At 47.9% G+C, this 22159-nt stretch overlaps 1 protein-coding gene across 4 annotated transcripts in view; it reads left to right on the top strand.

Annotated features, from left to right (window-relative positions):
* Positions 1–22159, top strand: part of LOC135907116 (uncharacterized) — a 288229-nt gene that overhangs the window by 74839 nt on the left and 191231 nt on the right. For 2 of the 4 annotated variants that reach the window (XM_070522689.1, XM_070522688.1), the window contains exon 2: positions 18526–18588. In XM_070522689.1, coding sequence (XP_070378790.1) covers positions 18568–18588 — 21 coding nt within the window. In that variant the 5' untranslated portion in view covers positions 18526–18567. Of the gene's footprint in view, positions 1–9635; positions 10357–18525; positions 18589–22159 lie in introns of those variants that run through there. The other 2 variants (XM_070522687.1, XM_070522690.1) reach the window with 2 other exon arrangements.

Below are 22159 nucleotides of genomic sequence, written 5' to 3'. Positions count from 1 at the left end.
AATGTTTCGCCCACCGACGAGTCTAAGTGCGCCGACAATTCTGCTCGGAACATGGGGTACAGCGCTTTACCATCGCCGCGCGGACACCACTTTTGTTCACCGCAAACACGAAACCCATCTTCCTCTTCGACGCAGCCACGTCTCCTTTCATCCCCTGTGGCTTTTGGCCGCAGCCGTTTGGAACACTAAGAAAAGCAGCCGTCTGAGGTGGTGCTGCATTGCCTACTACCGAAGCAAATCCTCTATCTGTGCCTACAAGGAGAAGTGTAGTAGACATTAAACTAGGCAGCGTACCTGTCCAAGCACTCGTCGACACTGGAGCCCACGTATCTTTGGTGCGTGCTAGCGTACGTAGATGTTTAAAGAAGGTCCTCACGCCAGCAGCTGCCCGAGTGCTGCGTGTGGCTGACGGCGGCGTGCTGGTTGTTCTTGGAATGTGTACTGCACGTTTAATTATAGCTGGCCGCCCTACTTCTGTTCTCTATGCTGTGTTCGACAACTGCCCTCACGACGGTATCCTTGGATTGGACTTTTTATCCAATCATTCTGCTATCATCGACTGCGCGACTGGCGTTCTTCATTAGGAACTACGTAAACTCGCCGAAGCTTCAAGCACCGCCCTACCCCACTTGTGCTCGCTTCACGATGTGCGTCTGTTACCCGAGTCAGTTACTTACGTCACTCTGACCGCCCAGCCACAGGCTCCTGACGGTGAATATTGCCGCATCCTATAAGGTCGCCGCGGGTATGTGCCAGGTGATGAGAACGACGCTGAAGTGGCGCGCGAGTGGAAAAACAGAGACGACAACGACGCCGCGTTGACTGCTCTCATAAAAGTGCTTTTACACGTCCTCTACGCCGGCTTTCTCGTCTCCTAATAGGCTGCGACACTGGTGGAGGTGCTGGGTAGGATTGCCTCATGCTCGGCACCCCTTCGCGGAGCCATACCTCGAAAGCGGAATCACCTTCGTCCATCGAAACTCCTGTTCACCGGTACAGTCGCCGCCTGCTAGGCCTGACGCCTGAGTTCAACCCTTTTCAGGACCCTTCTGGAATGCGTCAACCTACTTCCACCATGGCTACTGCAACTCCATCGCAGGTGACGCTGCAGAATCCTAAGATACCAGAAAGTTTTCACGGCGACGCTTTTGAGGATGTCCAAGATTGGCTTGACCAATTTGAGCGTGTCGCCAGTTATAATGACTGGGGCTCCCAGCAAAAGCTGTCTAATGTCTATTTTGCGCTTCAAGACAGTGCGCGGACGTGGTTTGTGATCCGGGAGAGAAATTTGACCACGTGGGTTGCCTTCCGCACCCAGCTGCTAGACACGTTCACTAGTAGCGACAGAAGAGACAACGCGCAGCGCCTACTCGAATCCCGTATTCAAAAGCCAAACGAGAGCGTTGCCATGTTGGCAGAAGATATTGCCCGCCTTTTGCGCAGAGCAGAGCCTGAGATGGCCGAAGAAAAGAACTTGCGCTATCTCTTGCGCGGCGTGAAGGAGGAACTGTTTGCCGGGCTCGTGAGGAACCCACCAACGACAGTGGCCGAATTTACCAAGGAGGCTACCGCTATAGAGCGGGCACTACAGCAACGGTACCGCCAATATGATCGCAAGAGCTCGCCGGTGAATGCTTCCATTCTACCTGAGAGCTGCAGCACGTCTCTACGTGAAGTCATCCGAGAGATTGTGCGAGAGGAGATCCGGCAGCTCGGGATCTCTCCCATGGCACCAGCGGTGGCTTCTGTCGCTGATATCGTTCGGGAGGAAGTTCGAGAGGCCTTTTCGTCGCCCGACTGGCAGGTGGTGCCGCGACGATTGACCTACGCGGAAGCTGTCTGCCGTCCACCTCCTGCCACTTCGATGCTGCTGACACCGTCGACCACTACGACGCAGCCATCACCGCCACCCCTGACGCCCTACTTTCGACAGTCACAGCCGCCGCCAACTATACCGTATCGCCGCCAGTCGATCGCTGCACCTCGTTTCTACAGTGAATCCTCTGCCGGCTACCCGCTTCGAAAGACCGATTTGTGGCGCACCGCTGACCGCCGGCCGCTATGCTTTCATTGCGGCGAAGCAGGACATGTTTACCGCGCGTGCCACTACCGCGCGGCAGGGTATCCAAAATTTTCCAGCTGCAGTTACCCTGTGTCTGATGCTGCGCGTAGCCGCGACGGAAATTCTACAAACTTTCGGCCAGAAGGTTCAACGACGCCTCGATCGCGTTCCCCATCTCCAGCTCGTTACACCCCACCGGCCCGTCGCGATTTTTCTGACGCCTCTAGGGGCAGGTCCCCTAGCCCGCGCCGGGGAAACTAGACGCAGCGACCTCCGGGGGTGAGGTTGCAAACCGCCTAACTGCCCAAGAGCCCCATCTCCGACGATCGACGACTCTACAACTCCGACGACTCCAACCACACCTCCTGTAACCGACGCCGTCAGCGCCGATCTTGTCGTTTGCATTGACGGCCACCAAGTGGCCGCTCTCGTCGATACTGGTTCGCATTTTTCGATAATCAGTCAAAAGCTGGCCGACAGGCTCCGGAAAGTGAAGACGCCATGGACCGGGCCCAACATCAGAACTGCCGGTGGCCAGTTGATGACGCCGATTGGAAAATGCACAGCCAGAATAGTAATCGCCGGTGCCACCTTCGTCGCCACCCTCGTCGCCACCCTCGTCATTCTCTTTGAGTGTTGTAAAGAACTTATATTGGGGATGGATTTTTTGAGCGAGTATGGCGCAGTGATTAATGTCCGTGACCTCGTCGTCACATTTTCTACGAGTTCAGACGACTTCGACCCCGCGGAACACCAGCGACCCCGCTTACGTATCGACGACGACGACGTCACGCTTCCGCCGCGGAGCTGTTCCCTCGTGCCTGTAATCTGCGACAACTTGAACACTGGGACTGGCGTCGCTGAACACATCGACGCACTGGTACTGACTCAAAGCGTTTCCATCGACAGACGTAATTAACGTACACGACGGACGTGCTGAACTCCTGCTGACGAATTTTACCAGGGAACGTCGACACATTGTTAAAGGCACGGCTGTTGCTTACTTCGACGAATTTACATCAATACAGGACTGCCTCTCAGTGGAGCACGCGACGTTCACTGGGGCTATGCCTGCCCCTGTGGTCGATATCAGTCCGACCTTATCGCCCGTCGAACGCAGCAGCCTTCTTGAGCTCATCGAAGAGTTTAAGAGCTGCTTCTCATCCACGTCACGAGTTAGCTAGACGCCGCTCACGAAGCACCGTATTGTCACCGAAGCCGACGCCAGACCAATTCGGCAGAATCCTTATCGTGTAGCACCAAAAGAGCGCGAGGCAATCCAGACACAAGTGAAGACGACGCTTGACGACGGCGTTATTCGGCCATCTAAGGGTCCTTGGGCATCGCCTGTCGTATTGGTGAAAAAGAAGCATGGTAGCCTGCGCTTCTGCGTCGACTACCGAAAACTCAACCTGATCACAAAGAAAGGCGCTTATCCGCTACCGCGTATCGACGATTCACTGGACAGGCTACGAAACGCACGTTACTTTTCGTCGATGGATTTGAAAAGTGGCTACTGGCAAATAGAAGTTGATGAGAGAGACCGTGAGAAGACCGCTTTTGTTACGCCCGACGGACTTTATGAATTTCAGGTGCTCCCCTTCGGTTTGTGTTCTGCGCCGGCAACGTTTCAACGACTAATGGACACTACTCTCAGGCCTCAAATGGCAAACCTGTCTGGTCTACCTCGACGACGTGATTGTTTTCTCCGTAACGTTCGAGGAACACTTACGGAGACTAAAGACAGTCTTTGAAGCAATACGCTCAGCTGGTCTAACATTAAAACCTGAAAAGTGCCATTTTGGCTTTGAAGAACTTCAATTTCTCGGTCACGTTGTTAGTCGTGAAGGTGTCCGACCTGACCCTGATAAAATATCTGCCGTTGCTAATTTCCCAACGCCATCAGATAAAAAGGCCGTGCGACGTTTTCTGGGCCTTTGCGCCTACTACCGACGGTTTATTGCGGAATTTTCGCGCATCGCATGGCCATTGACCCATCTTACCAAAGAAGATGTCCCCTTTGTGTGGGGTGAAGACCAGGAACGGGCTTTTGATGACCTACGGCAACGGCTGCAGCCGCCTCCCGTCCTCGCACACTTTGATGAAGACGCTCCTGTGATTCTTCATACCGACGCTAGTAATGTCGGCCTCGGCGCAGTGCTTGTACAGCGGCAGGACGGCACCGAAAGAGTGATTGCTTACGCCAGCAGGACGCTATCCAGGACGGAGGCTAACTACTCCACTACAGAAAAAGAATGTCTCGCTCTGGTGTGGGCCGTCCTGAAATTTCGGCCATATTTGTATGGTCGGAGTCTCACCGTTGTCAGTGATCACCATGCACTTTGCTGGCTGACTAATTTAAAAGATCCAGCTGGTCGGATTGCGCGCTGGAGTTTTCGGCTCCAAGAGTTTGACTTCACGGTTGTGTACAAATCGGGGAAACGACACACCGACGCCGACTGCCTCTCTCAGTCTCCTGTTGAGACTGCAGTCTACGACGATGATGACGCGGGTTTTCTAGGCGTGCCAGATACTGTCGACGTTTCACGCCACCAACGCGAGGACGAAGAACCGGTTCCTCTTTTCAATTACTTAGAGGGGAAAACAAGCAGGATGCCGAGGTTATTCGCGAAAGGGCTGCCTTCGTTTTGCTTACGCCACGACGTTCTCTATAAAAAGAACTTTTCACCTAATGGCAGCAGCTACCTACTCGTCATTCTTGCGTCTCTTCGCGACGAAATCCTACATGCCTGTCACAACGAGCCGACCGCTGGTCACTTGGGATACGCCCGCACATTGGCAAGAATTAGGCTAAAGTGCTATTGGCCAAGACTTGCGTCGATCGTGAAACGTTACACACAGACATGCCTAGATTGCCAGCGCCGCAAAGCCCTACCCGGCAAGCCAGCTGGACTGCTGCATCCTGTTCAGATACCGCAAGCGCCACTCGAACAAATTAGAATCGACCTTTTAGGTCCATTTCTACTGTCTACTGCCGGAAATAGATGGATAACCGTCGTCACTGATTATCTTACTGGATACGCCGAAACTGGTGCTATCCAACGTGGAACAGCAGCCGAAGCAGCGCGATTTTTCGTCGAAGCCGTCGTCTTAAGGCATGGAGCTCCCGCAGTGGTCATAACAGACAGAGGATCTGCGTTCACGGCTGCGCTTCTGGATACCGTGTTGCGACTAAGTGGTACCACTCATCGAAAGACCACGGCTTACCATCCCTAAACCAATGGGCTGACAGAACGCATGAATAAGACACTGGCAGACATGATGAGTATGTACATCGACGTCGACCACAAGAACTGGGACGAGATTTTACCATACGTTACATTTGCGTATAACACGGCGCGCCAAGAGACAACACGCGTGACGCCTTTCAACCTCGTTTACGGACGCGAAGTGACAGCAATGTTGGACGCAATGCTGCCACACGAGTGCGGTGACGACGAGACTGGTGCCGAGGAGTTTACGCAACGCTCAGAGGAAGCCAGGCAGCTTGCGCGTTTGCGAATCCAAGAACGACAGGAATACGATGCCCGCCACTACAATCTTCGGCACAGATCCGTCACATACAACGTCGGTGACCAGGTGTGGATCTGGACTCCGATTCGTCGGCGGGGGCTGTTTGAGAAGCTCCTGCGAAGATACTTCAGCCCGTACACAGTTCTGCGCCGCATCAGCGATGTGAATTATGAAGTTGTCCCCGACAGCCATAACTGCTCCAAACGCCGGCGGCATCTGCCCGAGGTTGTGCACGTGCTTCGTATGAAGCCCTACATTTCCTCGTGACCTCAACTTTGCACCGTCTGTGCACAGCCTTCGGCGGTTGGTGCATCGGGACGATGCCTTTTTTTTGAAAGGGGGGGCAAATGCCACATCCTATATGGTCGCCGCGGGTATGTGCCAGGTGATGAGAACGACGCTGAAGTGGCGCGCGAGTGGAAAAACAGAGACGACAACGACGTCGCATTGACTGCTCTCATAAAAGTGCTTTTACACGTCCTCTACGCCGGCTTTCCCGTCTCCTAGTAGGCTGCGACAATATGTGCTTCGCCCCTTCATCGACGTGCTTTTGAAGCGGAACGTTGCTCTTCCGCATGCGTTGGTCACGGGTACTAAGAACGAAGTCGTTCTGCTGCTTCTGAATTTCAGCCTGTGGCCTCAAGTGATTCCGGCCGGCATGTTCTTGGGCCGCGTTTCCAGTGGTTCCGAATTTGACATTGACAGTTCGAATGCCGAGAGTGGCTTTTTAGCACAAATTGTAGCTCACAGCTCTGGTTCCTTAACAGATGACTTCGCGAAAATTATTGCACCTGACCTCACCTCTGCACAGGCCACGGACATACATCCCTGCTTGAATCGTAGAATGACACCTTTGATTTCGGCGACAGGCCTTAGGCCAAACATCTGTTGTTCAGCACCGTATAAACACTGGAGACACAAATCGTATTCGTCAGCGTCTCTATCGGGTATCGCATGCTGAACGTTGAGTCATCCAATCAGAAATGGAGAAAATGCTCCATATAGGGGTCATGCAGCCATCAGCCAGCCCTTAGGCTTCGCCTGTCGTCCTTGTGAGAAAGAAAGATGAGCCTGGCGTTCTTGCGTAGACTATGGCCACTTAAACAAAATCACGCGCAATGACGTCTACCCGCTACCACGCATCGACGACGCCTTGGACTGCTTGCACGGAGATAAATACTTCTCTTCCATAAATCTTCGACCTCGCTACTGGCAGATTTCAGTTAATGCAATGGACCGTGAGAAGACAGCCTTCATAACGCCGGATCGCTATTATAAGTTCGAAGCCATGCCCTTTGGCTTATGCAATGCTCCTGCGACATTTGAACGTATGATAGACTGCTTCTGCGAGGCTACAAATGGACCAGCTCTCTTTGTTACGTTGACATTATTGTATTTTCTCCCACGTTTGGCAGCCAGCTTACCCGACTCGCTGCGATTCTGGCGGTCTTCCGAAGAGCCAGCCATCAACTGAACTCCACGAAGTGTCAATTCGGGCGCCATCGGATTATCGTGTTAGGACACCTGGTTGGTGCATGCAGTGTCCAACCAGATCCAGAAAAAGTACGCGCCGTGCACAGTTTCCCTGTGCCAGGTTCTGCTTCTGACGTGTGCTGCTTCGTCAGCTTGTGTTCTTACTTTCGCGGTTTCCTTAAAAACTTCGCCGACGGTGCTCCGCCTTTGACATATGTTCTAAAGGAGAACACGCCATTCTCATAGGGCCCGGAGCAAGCTCACGCGTTCGCCGCTCTCCTCGGGTTTCTGACCACCCCTCCGATACTTGCCCACCTTGATTTGATCCATCTGCACCGACCGAAGTCCACACTGACACAAGTGGCCACAGCATCGGCGCTGTTCTCGCACGACAGCAGAATGGTACCGAATGCGTGATAGCTTACGCTAGAAGTAGTAAAGGCAAGGCGCAGAAGACAAGGACTCAAGAAGAAGAACACAAACGACAGGACCGGCGCCGGTCCTGACGTTTGTGTTCTTCTTGAGTCTTGGTCTTCTGCGCCTTGCCTCTACTACTTCAAGCATCAACCAACTAGCCCAAACAAGACTTTTACTTGAGCTTACGCTAGCCGCCTGCTGTCTCCTGCCGAGAGAAATTTTTCCATCACCGAGCGGGAGTGCTTGGCTATAGTTTGGGCTGTCGCCAAGTTCCGGCTATATTTTTACGGCCGCACGTTTTCGGTTGTTACCGACCACCACGCCCTCTGCTGGCTGTCTTCCCTCCGGGACCCCACAGGACGGTTTGGTCACTGGGCTTTGCAGCTCCAGGAAATTTCATTTGTTGTCAACGATAAGTCTGGACGTCTGCACAATGACGCTGACTGCCTGTCTCGTTACCCCGTGGATCCTCCTGATCCTGCTGCGCATGATCCGGTGACCTGCATGGTGGCTTTGACTGACATATCCGACATGCGCGCTGGACAACAACGCGACGAATCCTTACGGTCGATCATCGCCGGAGTGCAATCTGGCAGCACCAACGGCATGTGCCGCATGTTCATGCTGCGCGACGGCATCCTCTACCGTCGCAATATCAACCCTGATGGGCCCGAGTTCCTCCTTGTCCTCCCTCGTCATCCGCGATCCGTCGGTTTGGAACAACTTCACAATGCACCAACGCGGGACACCTTGGAGTTTTGCGTACCTACGAACACGTACGACGGTGGTTCTTCTGGCTGGGTGTCTACCGCTCTGTGCGTCATAATGTTGACACTTGCGAATTGTGTCAGCGCCTGAAGTAACGTGCCCTGCCACCTGTTGGATGACTCCATGCAACTGAACTTCCCTCTGAACCGTTCTTTCGTGTTGGCCTTGACTTGCTTGGCCCTTTTCCGACGACGACTAGAGGGAATAGGTGGATCGCCGTCGCTTCTGATAACACGACACGCTACGCGTTAACAAAGGCGTTTTGCCGACTATTTGCGCAACAGACCTCGCCGATTTTCTCCTTCACGACGTCATTCTCCATCACGGTGCACCTCGACAGTTACAGACCCCGGCCGCTTGTTCTTGTCTCGAGTTATGGCCAACTTTCTCCACTCTTCTACCATTGAGCGCAAGCTGTCCACCGCCTAACACGCAAAAACGAACGGTCTTACGTCGTCCTTTTTTGTCCCTCATCTATGTATGCGCTATAAGTGACGATTGATACAATAGAATATGAACTAGCCGGTACCCAAACCTTGCTTCATTACGGAACTTCTCAGCCGAACACACACCCAGATGCTGTCCATGTACGTTTCCAACGATCACCGTGACTGGGACGCCACCCTGGACTAAGTGAAATTCGCGTATAAATCGTCCCGACATGACACCGACAATATTCAGGCTTTTTTATTTTGTATGGTCGCGACCCCGCATTGCCCTTAGACGCGTGCTACCTTCTGTGCCGCGCGTTGCCTCTGAGCACGTTAGCGAAGTCATCGATCGCGCCTACATGGGGCGTCAAATCGCCCGATCTCACTTATTAGCCTCCCAGTATCTGCAAAAAGAGCGTTATGACAAATGCCATCGCGATGTTCAGTTCTCTCCAGGTCCTTGGGTGCTGCTTTGGTTACCATGTCATTCGGTCGGCCTCTCCCAGAAGTTACTATCTCGCTACACAGGGCCTTATGAAGTCCTATGTCAGGTTAACGACGTCAATTACGAGATCGCGCCGTTACAGTTTTATCCATCCTGAAGTCCATCGCCTGTTGACGTCGTGAAGGTTTCGCATCTTAAGCCATATTTCGCTCGCAGTTCTTCGCCTACCGTGAGCCTAGACGGCGCTTCACCATGCGGGGGTCCTATTACTGAAGGATGAATGAAGACAGGAAAAAGAAGATCGCGAGACTGGCTGCTGCGGGTTGTTTGTGGTTAGCCACCTTAACTTGGCAGCAAGGGCGGCAGCAGGCTTCACGTGTGCTCACGGACTCTGCGCATCTTTCACGCAGGCATGTTGCTGATACCCTATTCTGCAATCCGGCTATGGTGGCTTCGCTATCGTTTCGGACTTCATCGCCGTGGATGGGTAAGGTGCATTTCCTACGCTAGCATCACCTTTCAAGTTACGGAAGTTCGACTGCGGCACTGCCCCTTCTGCCCCGCTGGCTCAGCTGTACGGACCCTACAAAAGCACCGAGCGCACCGCCTGCTCTTTCACTTGGCAGCAAGGGCGGCAGCAGGCTTCACGTGTGCTCACGGACTCTGCGCATCTTTCACGCAGGCATGTTGCTGATACCTTATCCTGCAATCCGGCTCTGGTGGCTTCGCTACCGTTTCGGACTTCATCGCCGTGGATGGGAAAGGTGCATTTCCTACGCTAGCATCACCTTTCAAGTTACGGAAGTTCGACTGCGGCACTGCCCCTTCTGCCCCGCTGGCTCAGCTGTACGGACCCTACAAAAGCACCGAGCGCACCGCCTGCTCTTTCACTTGGCAGCAAGGGCGGCAGCAGGCTTCACGTGTGCTCACGGACTCTGCGCATCTTTCACGCAGGCATGTTGCTGATACCTTATCCTGCAATCCGGCTATGGTGGCTTCGCTATCGTTTCGGACTTCATCGCCGTGGATGGGAAAGGTGCATTTCCTACGCTAGCATCACCTTTCAAGTTACGGAAGTTCGACTGCGGCACTGTCCCTTCTGCCCCGCTGGCTCAGCTGTACGGACCCTACAAAAGCACCGAGCGCACCGCCTGCTCTTTCACTTGGCAGCAAGGGCGGCAGCAGGCTTCACGTGTGCTCACGGACTCTGCGCACCTTTCACGCAGGTTGGGAATCGGTTCACTTCTTGATTTTCACTGTTCTTGCCGCTGCTGTCATTGCTGCCGCTTGTATCAACTTGTGTTTTTTGGCTTAGCTATTTGTTTTAAGAATGTCGAAGGAGATCAGATTACTTCTTGATGAGCTGAAGCGTGAACTTAGGGCGGAGTTCAAGAATTTCAAAGACACAATCGAGCGAGACTTTCGCAAGGAACTAAGGGATATTAAATCTTTTTTGACATAGCAAACATAGTATGAACAAATTAGGAATGAAAACCAAGCCATGAGAGCTTCAAATGATGCGTTAAAGGCACAGTGCTCTGACCTCGCACGGCAGGTAAATGACCATGAGAACAGAATACTTCGGGCTGAGCAGTATTCCCGGAGGGCAAATGTCGAAATCAAAGGTATTCCGCACGAGTCCTGCGAAGACCTACTTGAAATGGTCATAAAAATTGGAAAGAAGGTGGGCGCTCCACTTGCTGCGACTGATATCGGACGAACGCACAGAGTTCCGACGGCACACAACCCAAGCAAAAAAAAATGTAGTTTGCAGTTCGAGCAGAGACAAAGGCGGGTTGCCTTTTTGAGGAGTGCACGCGCAGTAGGCCTGAAGTGCTCTGATCTCGACATTGACTCTCGATCAGCAGTGTTCGTAAACGAACATCTGTGCCCCGAATTGAAACGAGTTCTTGGTCAAGCTACGGCGTGCAAGCGCGAGACCGGTTGGAAGTATGTCTGGGTGCGCGATGGAAAAATCTTTGCGCGGCAGACTGGTAACGCACCTAAGATCAAAATTGAAAACAGTGATGATGTAAACAAAATGACCGCTTCTTCCTGAAACCGGTGTAGCGAAAGAGGCGGTTTGTGTTATGGGCACAAATATTACGGCGCTGCTGCAAAAGAAAACATCGGTGACTTATTTCATGCTTATTTTCTGTTGCCAAGTAGGTCAAGTACCACGCATGGTCATGAAATTGCATCTCTGTTGGTTCATGAAATCTTTGCTTTACCATGCAAAAACAGCATTTTCGCGTATAAATTGTTTGGGCAAATTTATTTTACTTATTTCTATTTTCGTAGGATATACCAAAGCTCGTGGTGTTGTACTTTGTTTTTGTTAAATTTTTTTCATTTATGCAGCCTATCTTGTTCGGGGTTGTGGAATTGGTTCTACAGGGATAGCTGTCGTCGCTTTTGTCGTTGCACTGTTGTTCGAACGCAAAATTGCTTTCGCAATGAACTCTGATTTTACAATGCGCGATTTCCTGTTGACCTCTCAGAAACTAAAATCAGCACTTTTAGCATTAGTCCGTCAGTGTTAAGGTATGAAAAGGTCGAGAAATGCGACTCACCACTAACTTTTATTCATCTTAATATGCAGCCAACGCATGGCAAACAGGATGAATTCTGTATGTTTCGTAGTGATATCGATTTTTCTTTTTCTGTTCTTATGTTGACAGAAACGTGGTTTTCGGCAAATGATGACATGCATCTAGAAGGTTATAGCGGAGTTTTCCTGAACAGATCGCTTAGAAGAGGTAGAGGCGTATGTATGCTTGTTAAACAAGGCATAAATTATGAACTGCTTGATGACCTATCTTCATGTACATCGGATGTTGAGGTAATATGTTTGAAATGCGGCAAGTTTCTTTTCGCTGTGGTGTACCGTCCACCCGTCGGCAATTTAGATGGGTTCTTTCAGCACCTAGATGAGATATTCTCTTATGTTAATATGCATCAGTACAATTTAGTTCTAGGTGGGGATCTAAACATTGACATGCTTTCTAATACATCAAAACAAGCGGAATTTTCCATGCTTCTTAATTCGTATTTGTTGTAAAATGTGGTACTCGAACCAACTCGCATTTCAGCAACGAGCGCCACGTTATTGGACCTTTTTATTACAAATTTACCACGTGAAAGCCTCTTTCCTGGGACAATTAACATTACACTTAGTGATCATTTGCCGATATATCTTGTTATTGACAAGTGTCACATTGAATCAAAGCCAACCTATAAATTTCGGTGCCAGAACAAAACTGAAAACTCTCTTTCGCAGTTTCGAGACGAAATCTCCAGAACTAGTTGGGAAACAGTGCTCTCGTGCTCATCAGCAAACGCCGCATATGACAATTTTAAGGAGATAATTTCCCGTATCTACAAGCGATATTTTCCCTATAAAGAAATAAAGAAGTCGAAACGTTCACGGAAACCATGGGTCATAAAGAAACTGTTAAAAATGATTAATAAGAAAAATGGAATGCATCAACTATTCCTGAAAAATCGCGATCCAGACACATTGGATTCGTTTAGGAAGTATAGAAATAATTTAACTAAACTTATCAAAATAGCGAAGCGCAATTATTATTCTTGCATGTTCGAATGTGTTGCAGGTGTTAAGGAGATGTGGAGTAAATTAAATTCAATTACCACATTACATAAAACTAATTTTACTGTAGAAGAGGCAACTGAAGGGGATCGAACATACAGGGGCAAAGCATTGGCTGAGAAATTTAATAATCACCTTACTTCGTCGGTAGACAGCGTCAGTGACACCACTGCACTACATTACATGTCCGCCCCACAAGTAGCTTCATCGGTTTATCTTTCCCCAACAGATGAACATGAGGTTATGTGCGTTTTCAAAAAAACTCAAGAAAAGTAAATCGGAAGATATTAACGGTTTGAAGACCGCTCCAATCTGTTTTGTTATAGATATATTAGTCGTCCCTTTAACATGCATTTATAACCTCATTTTAGGCACAGGTATTTTCCCACAATGTATGAAGCATGCAAACGTTACAGTACTGGTTAAGGGGGGAGACAAAAATGATTTAAAAATCTATAGGCCCATATCCGTTCTACCAATATTTTCAAAGCCCATAGAAAAACTAATATTCTTGAGATTATCTAATTTCTTTACAAAACACTCGGTAATTACGCCAGTTCAGTACGGTTTTAGGTCAGGGCTGTCGACAGAGGTAGCATTGCTACGACAAAAGGAAATTATATTAGGCACTATAGAGGACAGGAAACTTACACTAGGTATATTTGTTGACTTCTCTAAAGACTTTGACCGGATCAGTCACAATACCCTTTTACAAAAATTACCGTATTACGGCATCCGAGGCACTGCACTGAATTTAATTGCCAGTTATTTGAGCAATAGGCTACAGTGTGTAAGTATAAACACAGAACAATCGTCCTTGCAAAAAGTTGCTCAAGGTGTACCTAAAGGTAGTATATTAGGGCCACTACTTTTCATTACTTATATCAACGACATTACAAACATAAACCAGACAATCCAATATGTCATGTATGCGGATGACACTTCCTTGTTTTTCACAGGTGTAGACGTAAATGGCATTATTTCAGCAGCAAACGCGAAACTAGGTGACTTGTATGCATGGTCGAACGTAAAGTCCCTACAAATCAACTGCTTAAAAACCAAAGCTGTTCTGTTTCGATCGAAGGGAACAACGTACACAGCTACTTCAAAGCTATACCTGAACGATTCCGCGATTGATTTTTCTTTGACAGCTAAAGCATTCGGAATAATTTTTCACGAACATATGTTGTGGGATTCCCATAGTGAAATTGCAAGAAAAAAGCTAAGTAAGGCACTAGGCATGCTTAGGAGATGTCAATCATTTCTGTCGACTACTCAGATGTTAACTATCTATAACACGCTTTTTTTGTTCACAGCTACGCTATGGTCTTTTGGTGTGGGGCACTGGCACCATGCAATCTAAGCAAAAATCACTCGCGCATCAAAAAAATGCATTACGTTGCATAGCAAATGCCGAATATAATGCACTTACCTCGTGTTTATTCAACAAATTCAAGGTATTAAGATTTGATAACATGTATGAATATTGTTTATTAGTGTCCTTGAAAAGTGAATTTAACAAAGGAAAAAATAATCTTACCTCCATAGCATGCCTAGAGCGCAGCACCTCGTCTCGATCTACTAGACAGAGCGATTATTGGAAGGTTCCTCGATGCCGAACAAACTATGGTCTCCAAATGCTGAAATATTCACTCCCCCACATACTAAATAAGTTCAATTTTTCATTAGAGCGATTACGCCTTCTTTCGCGACAGGATATGTCCAATCTTTTTTACTGACATGATGTACTTCTTGTGTTTTCTTTGAGCAAAAAATGCGGCATGAGATGCTGCACTTTTGCAAATTTTTTCTGTCTTCTCGAGGAGTACAAACTTTTATGCCTTTTTCGTTTTGGTGTACCTATATTTCCTTATCGTACCAATTTCACTATGTATTTATGTGCCTATTTACTTGTTTCCATGACTACGAATGCCGTTACTTTTCTGTTTTGTATTGCTGGGATGTGGGGCCAGTCAAGCTGCATTTATGTCGCAGCTTTTTTCCCGCACTCCACACCACACATTGTATCTTTACCTCATGTATGAATATATAAACATTGAATCACCTTGGTGAAATAAACTCCAACTCCAACTACTAAGACTTATTTTGTATATATCATCATCAGCCTGGTTACGACCACTGCAGGGCAAAGGCCTCCCTCATACTTCTCTAACTACCCCGGTCATGTCCTAATTCTGGCCATGTTGTCCCTGCAAACATCGTAATCTCATCCGCACACCTAACTTTCTGCCGCCCCTTGCTAGGCTTTTATTCCTTTGGAAACCAGTCCGTAACTCTTATTGAACATCGGTTATCTTCTTTCCTCATTGCATATCCTGTGCATGCCCATTTTTTTTGCTTGATTTCAACTAAGATATCATTAACTCGCCTTTGTTACCTTACCCAATCTGTTCTTTTCTTATCCTTAACGTTACACCCATCATTCTTCTTTCCATAGGTCATTGCGTCGTTTTAAATTTAAGTAGAACCCTTTTCGCAAGCCTCCAGGGTTTCTGCCCCGTACGTGAGTACTGATAAGACGCAGCTGTTATACGCTATTCTCTTGTGGAATAATGGCAACCTGCTGTTCATAATCTGAGAATGCCTGCCAAACGCACTCCTGCCCATTCCTATTTTTCTGATTATTTCAGTATCATGATCCGGAACCACCGTCACTACCTGCGCTAAGTAGGTGTATTCCCTTACCACTTCCAGTGCCTCGCTGCCTATCGTGAACTGCTGTTCTCTTCTGAGACTGTTAAAAAATACTTTGGTTCTCCGCAGATTAATTCATAGACCCAGCCTTCTGCTTTGCCTCTCGCGGTCAGTCAGCATGCATTGCAGTTGGTCCCCTGAATTACACAGCAAGGCAATGTCATCAGCGAATCGCAAGTTACTAAGGTATTCTCAATTTACTATTATGCCCAATTCTTCCCAATCGAGGTCTCCGAATACTTCCTGTAAAAACGCTGTGAATAACATTGGAGAGATCCTACCTCCCTGCCTGACGCCTTTCTTTTTAAAATTTTGTTACTTTCTATATGGAGGAGTACGGTGGCTGTGGAGCCGCTATAGATATTTTCCAGTATTTTTTACATACGGCTCATCTACACCCTGATTCCGTAATGCCTCAATGACTGCTGAGGTTTCGACGGCATCAAACGCTTTCTCGTAATCAATGAAAGCTATATATAAGCGTTTGTTATGTCCCGCACATTTCTCTATCACCTGACTGAGAGTGTGAATATGGTCTATTGTTGGGTAGCCTTTACGAAATCCTGCCTGTGTCCTTTGGTAGACCGAAGCCTAAAGTGTTCCTGATTCTCTGTGCGATTACCTTAGTAAAAACTTTGTAGGCAACGGAGCTGATCAGTTTATATTTTTTTAAGACTTGGGCGTCGTCTTTCTTATTGATTAGGATTATGTTGGCGTTCTTCCAAGGTTGCGGCAGCCTCGACGTCATGAGGCATTGCCTATACGGCGTGGCCAATTTTTCTAGAACAATGTGCTCAACATCCTTCAACAAATATGCTGTTACTTGATCCTCCCCAGCTACCTTCCCCCTTTGCAAAGCTCCGAAGGCTTTCTTTACTTCTTCCAGCGTTACTTCTGAGATGTCAAATTCCTCTAGAATATTCTCTCTTCCATTATCGTGGTGGGTGCCACTGGTACTGTATACATCTCCATAGAACTCCTCAGCCACGTTAACTATCTCATCAAAATTAGCAATGATATTGCCGGCTTTGTCTTTTATCACATACATCTGATTCTTGCGTACTCCTAGTTTCTTCTTCACTGTTCTTAGGCTTGCTCCGTTCCTGCGAGCCTGGTCAATTCTATCCATATTATACTTCGTTATGTCAGCTGTCTTACGCTTGTTGATTAACTTGGAGAGTTGTGCCAGTTCTATTCTAGCTTCTAGCTGTAGGGTTAGAGGCTTTCATACATTGGCGTTTCTTAATCAGATCTTTCGTCTTCTGCAATAGCTTACTGGTATCCTGCCTGACGAAATAACCACCGATTTCTATTGTACACTGCTTAATGATGCCCATAAATTTGTCGTTCATTCCTTCAACACTAAGGTCCTCTTCCTGAGTTAAAGCCGAATATCTGTGCTGTAGCTTGATCAGGAATTCCTCTATTTTCCCTCTTACCGCTAACTCATTGATCTGCTTCTTATGTACTAGTTTCTTCCGTTCATCCATCAACACTAAGCTAATTCGAATTCTTAGCATCCTATGGTCACTGCAACGCACCTTGCCCAGCACGTCCACATCTTGTGTGATGCCAGGGTTAGCGCAGAGTATGAAGTGTATTTCATTTCTAGTCTCGCCATTCAGGCTCCTCCACGTCCACTTTCGGCTATCCTGCTTCCGGAAGAAGGTATTCAATATCGGAATATTATTCCATTGTGCACTCTGCTAAGAACTCTCCCCTGCTGTTCCTAGAACCTATGCCATGACTTGTCTACAGCCTGCTTCTTGCTTACCCTGGCAGTGAAATCGCCCATCAGTATTGTGTATTTTGTTTTGAATTTACCCATTGCCGATTCCGCGTCTTCATAGAAGCTTTCGACTTCCTTGTCATCATGAATGGATGTAGGGGCGCAGGCCTGCATGAGCTTCAATTTTTACCTCTGATTAAGTTTACCAACAAGACCTGAATCCTAATGACATAGGATTCCTGTATGTTACCAGCTATATCCTTATATCCTGCTGGATGATCCTGCAGGGTGATCGTGCATGATCACCCTTATTTCCAGCAGAGTGATCCTGCAGGGTGCAGTCTTCGAAGGAACGTCGTTCCCACACACGCATGCACTATCGTTCGCATCGAAAGTGGTGTGGAGCACGTCAGATGTGGTGGCGTATTCGCGCTGGCATGCAGCGCGCATTACAATTTTTCCGAAAAAGACGATCCTAACAGCAATGCGAGGCCAATCGACTACGAACGCAAGGAACCATTTGGCAGAACAATAACGAAAAAAAGTTAAATAAACATGCTTTGTTTCAAGTCGATTGGTATGCTAGAATCGTTTGTGAACTGCACATGAACTGACGAGCAGGAGGCATTGACACGTACGCAAATAACATGTATGTGCAACGATACGCCCTTGAATCGTAAGTTGACAATGTAACATACAGTGGGGATGACTCTACCGTTGAAACGAATGACTAAATTATGATATCCCCTGTGTATATATCTCGAAGGACACTCAAGTGTGTTATCGAGAATTTCCTTGACCACACATTTTGCAGGTGTTAGACGTGACGGCACCACCCCTGTGATCATCGCTGGAGATTTCAATGTGGACAGTTCAAAACCAGATAAGAAATGGTTGACTCAGTTCGTGCCAGGAAAGTTTGGTTTCAAGTGACATGTCGTGCATAAATTGAAGTTTCGCTAAGAATCTGTCTAAGTTGTAACCGAACCAATCAGGATATATGGCAGTAATCACGAAGCCATCCACACACCATTACGAAATGACGAATATAAATACATGTACCTTTGTCTAACCCTGTGTAATGTGCTACAGCTTCGCTGGCCATCCACCTTCACAGAGCGGAATGGCTCCTCAATTTTTGTTTAGAAAAATGTATCTGTCACCTCCGAAAGATGAAGACATGATTTAGGGACCTAGAGAAAATGTAATCCATGGTGCAAGCCCTCAAAAGGGGCTATTTTTCCCAAGTTGCTTATTAGCACCAATTAATAAAATATCACATCGACCATTGTGCTATGCGTAGAAACACAATACTCATGCAGCTCCAATTTCTCGTTTCAGCTTGCCAATTCGAGTGCTGCAGACCACTTCATAGACTGCCACATGTCTCAAGAATGTAACCTGGTATGTCACACTCATCATTAGTCCCTCGTCAGTAAAGTAATGTATGCTCAGGTCAATTTTTGTTGCTCTCGCTATATTTGTTGCTTTCGCATTGCTCGTGATAAGCTGTTTATCTTCGTAAGAAAAATGAGAACGAGTCGAAGTTGAGTGGTGATTTTTGCAATAAATGGCGTTAAGGTGAACTTCACTACTGTGGTCACAACCGCTACAAAGACAACATTAGTTCATTAAATATAATAATTGTGGGGTTTTACGTGCCAAAACCACTTTCTGATTATGAGGCACGCTGTAGTGGGGGACTCCGGAAATTTCGACCACCTGGGGTTCTTTAACGTGCACCTAAAGCTAAGTACACGGCTGTTGCATTTCGCTCCCATCGAAATGCGGCCGCCGTGGTCGGGATTTGATCCCGCGACCTCGTGCTCAGCAGCCCAACACCATAGCCACTGAGCAACCACGGCGGGTTAGCTCATTAAATGTAGTCGAATGGTATGCACACGAACGAAACACCGACTTATGTCGAAAGCAAATGAAGAAAGAAGTTAAGCAATAATGGGTCGAATTTCTCTCAAAACTATCTCCCTAGTCTCTTTAGCTGAACTAGAACGTAGCGTTTTACATAACATATCTCATATCATAGCCTTGTGAAGCGTTCGCTGGTATTCCCAGGCAAAGATAAACTTGAGGCTCACAGGACATGAGACCATCGATTATCTTGCGACACCGCCTCGATGCTTGAAGTTTCAGCGCTATGAACATGTGGCCAAGGACTGCTGTGGTGAGCAGTGACGTAAGAGATGCGGAGGATTGCATGATTTCAATACATGCATGCGCAGCGAGAACTTTGCGCAAATTGTACTGGCGCGCTCCTAGCTACTTACAGCAAGTGTCCTACGCTGGCAGTGGCTAGAAAATGAAAGAAAACATTTATCTTGGAACCAAAGGGAAAGGATGAAACGAATAAGAATAAAAAGATGAAAAGTCGCAGACATGCAAAAGACATCACTGGAAGCTCAAAGAGACATACTTTATTCCCAAGCCCAAAGCCTACATCAGGAAACCCAAGACACAGTGGTGAAATCACACAGCGGATCGGCTAATGCATTCAAATCATTGAACAGATGCTCTGCATGTGAGAAGACTACTGAACAACCGGAAATGCGAAGTTATGTGTCTGCACTGCAGTGACCCCTTTCGCGCTGCGGTGAAACAGCACCACCACTACAGGAGGACAACAGGTGTCAACAGTTGTCAACAGGTGCTACGTGTTCTCTTCAAGGCCTGCGATCACACATAGAGAAGATGCCGGCGAACTCCATGAAGGACATGCTAGTCACAGTCGCGCCTTTCGAATCAGTGATTCTAAGCTGTGCCTCCTAGTAAAACACCTAGCAACACGGACGTGGTGAGGGCACAATCTTGATCGCCTTGTACAAAGGTGCCACTTATGCAATGGAACCCTGCGGGTCTTGCATGTCATTTACCTGAACTGTCAAGTTTCTTAGGTAACATGCCAGTGCCAATATCGGCCCCGTCCGAGGCTGGCGTTCCAAGTTCCAGATTATTTGCTCGTTATGTCGCGCACGAAAACCAATGTGTTCCTGCATGTGCCAGCGGTAGCGCCATGGTATATATCAGACGTGAAATACCACATCTGCTACCACTTCAAGACCTCTGCAGCAGTGCTGTGGATGTCATTGCTGTTGAATTACGGCTGAGAAACCGAAGCCTCAGCATGGGGTCCGCATATGTGAGCTCTCGCGAGAAATTCATGATGGAAGAAATAAGAGTCCTCTGCAGCCGCTGCCCTGGTCCGAGGGTTATATGCGGTAGCTTTTACGCGCGCCATGCTCTCTAGGGTGACAAGTTGATTGATGTTCGTGGAAAACAAACTGTCAATGCTTTAGATACTGAGGGGCTCTGTGTGGTGAATGGCAGACAGCAAACGTTTTTTCGACAACCGGCGTCTTAAGTGTCATTGGTTTGTCATTACACTCAGCGAACATTCTTGCATCATCAATGAAGAGTAAAGATAGAGTGGGCAGCGACTACATTCCTGTCTTCGTCAACATTGCTGAATTTGGAATCACCGGCTGAAGGTCCTGCCCTGCGACGCATTGGGATATGTACAGGAATGGTCTAAGTGAATTTTCTGGCGACCTGTTCGTGGTTATGCTACGTTGCCAGAGATTAGCTACCACTGAGCTGAAGCTACCCAACCCCATCCCCGCTGCGTACTTGAAGTTCAAAAATATGTGAGCTGTCAGTAGAAGAGCGCAACAAAGCGTAATGAGGACGTAAGGCGACCCACCAAAGAAGACGATATATAACAGAGATAACACAATGACTCGCGGTTACACAAGAAAAATAATAAAATCTCAATAGGCAGCATTTTCTGAAAGCCTCTCGGTCTTCACGCTAATGTCTAGGATATGGTGGGTCGTTAATAATCGTCCTGGAATGTTAGACCAATCAAGCCATTTCAAGTCTTAGCATTGAAGTTAGGCATGTCCCTTACTTGTCTTGCGGATGCCTTTGCTCAGGTGTTCCCTTCCGGCAGGTCACCAGGCACAACCAACCCGCCTCCGCCGCTATCTGACGGATGCTGCTTTCACACTGAGGAATTTTGGACAAGCTATGAGCAGCCGCCGACGTCGCTGTGTGGTGGGACCTAACCTTATCAGCAATCGCATACTAACTAACCTACCATTTGAGAGACGACGTGATCGGTTAAAAATTTTGACGAAGCATGGGACAGATTTATGGAAGGTTCCATGGGTGGTACTGATTTTGAAGCCAGGAAAACAACCGCATGCTCTGGACTCGTACAGGCCAGTATCGCTGGCCCCCTGTGCAGCGAAGCTAATGAAGAAGATAGCATGTACAAGACTCACTGGATACATCGTGCAGGGTCGAAAACCACTGTTGTGCTTGACTGGGTTTCCGCAGCATCTATGGACTCAAAATGATGTGCTGGTCCTGCTAAGTCACATAGAAAATTACAATGCAGACAGCCTGTCGGCACCTGCTGTTCTTATGCATCTCTCCAAGGCTTATGACTACATATCGCAAACAGCCATCATCTGCCAGTTACAAGCAATAGGCGACACGGGTCATCTCTTGAACTTTCTACATACGTTTATGTATTATCGTCGCATCAAAATTCGTCTTGGCGATAATTTCAGCCATGAAATTGATATATTTCGTGGCGTACCAGACGAGATCGTTTGATCTCCCTCATTATTTAACATCACCATGACGACGATTCCAAAATGCTAAACCATCGAAAACCTGTGAAGATGTCTATATATGCGGATGGTATCTGCATATGGGTCTCCGGCTACCATCATCGTCGTCTTGCACAAGTAGCCCAGGGAGCAGTAAATGCCATTCAGGGACACTTGAAAACGCTTGGCTTATCATTACCAGCAGAGAAATCATAATTCAAATTATTTCCTGGAAATAAGAAAAACCTACACGCTTGAAGCTGAATTTCGGTGGGTACCAGATTCGCAAAGTCAGTAACGTCCGATTTCTAGGCATTACCTTTGGCCACAAGGTACTCTGGCAC

Source organism: Dermacentor albipictus, chromosome 7 (genome assembly GCF_038994185.2).
Source record: "Dermacentor albipictus isolate Rhodes 1998 colony chromosome 7, USDA_Dalb.pri_finalv2, whole genome shotgun sequence".
In the NCBI taxonomy this organism is placed as follows: Eukaryota; Metazoa; Arthropoda; class Arachnida; order Ixodida; family Ixodidae; genus Dermacentor; species Dermacentor albipictus.
Note: the sequence above shows the minus strand (reverse complement) of the source record. Positions and strands in the feature narration are given on the sequence as shown.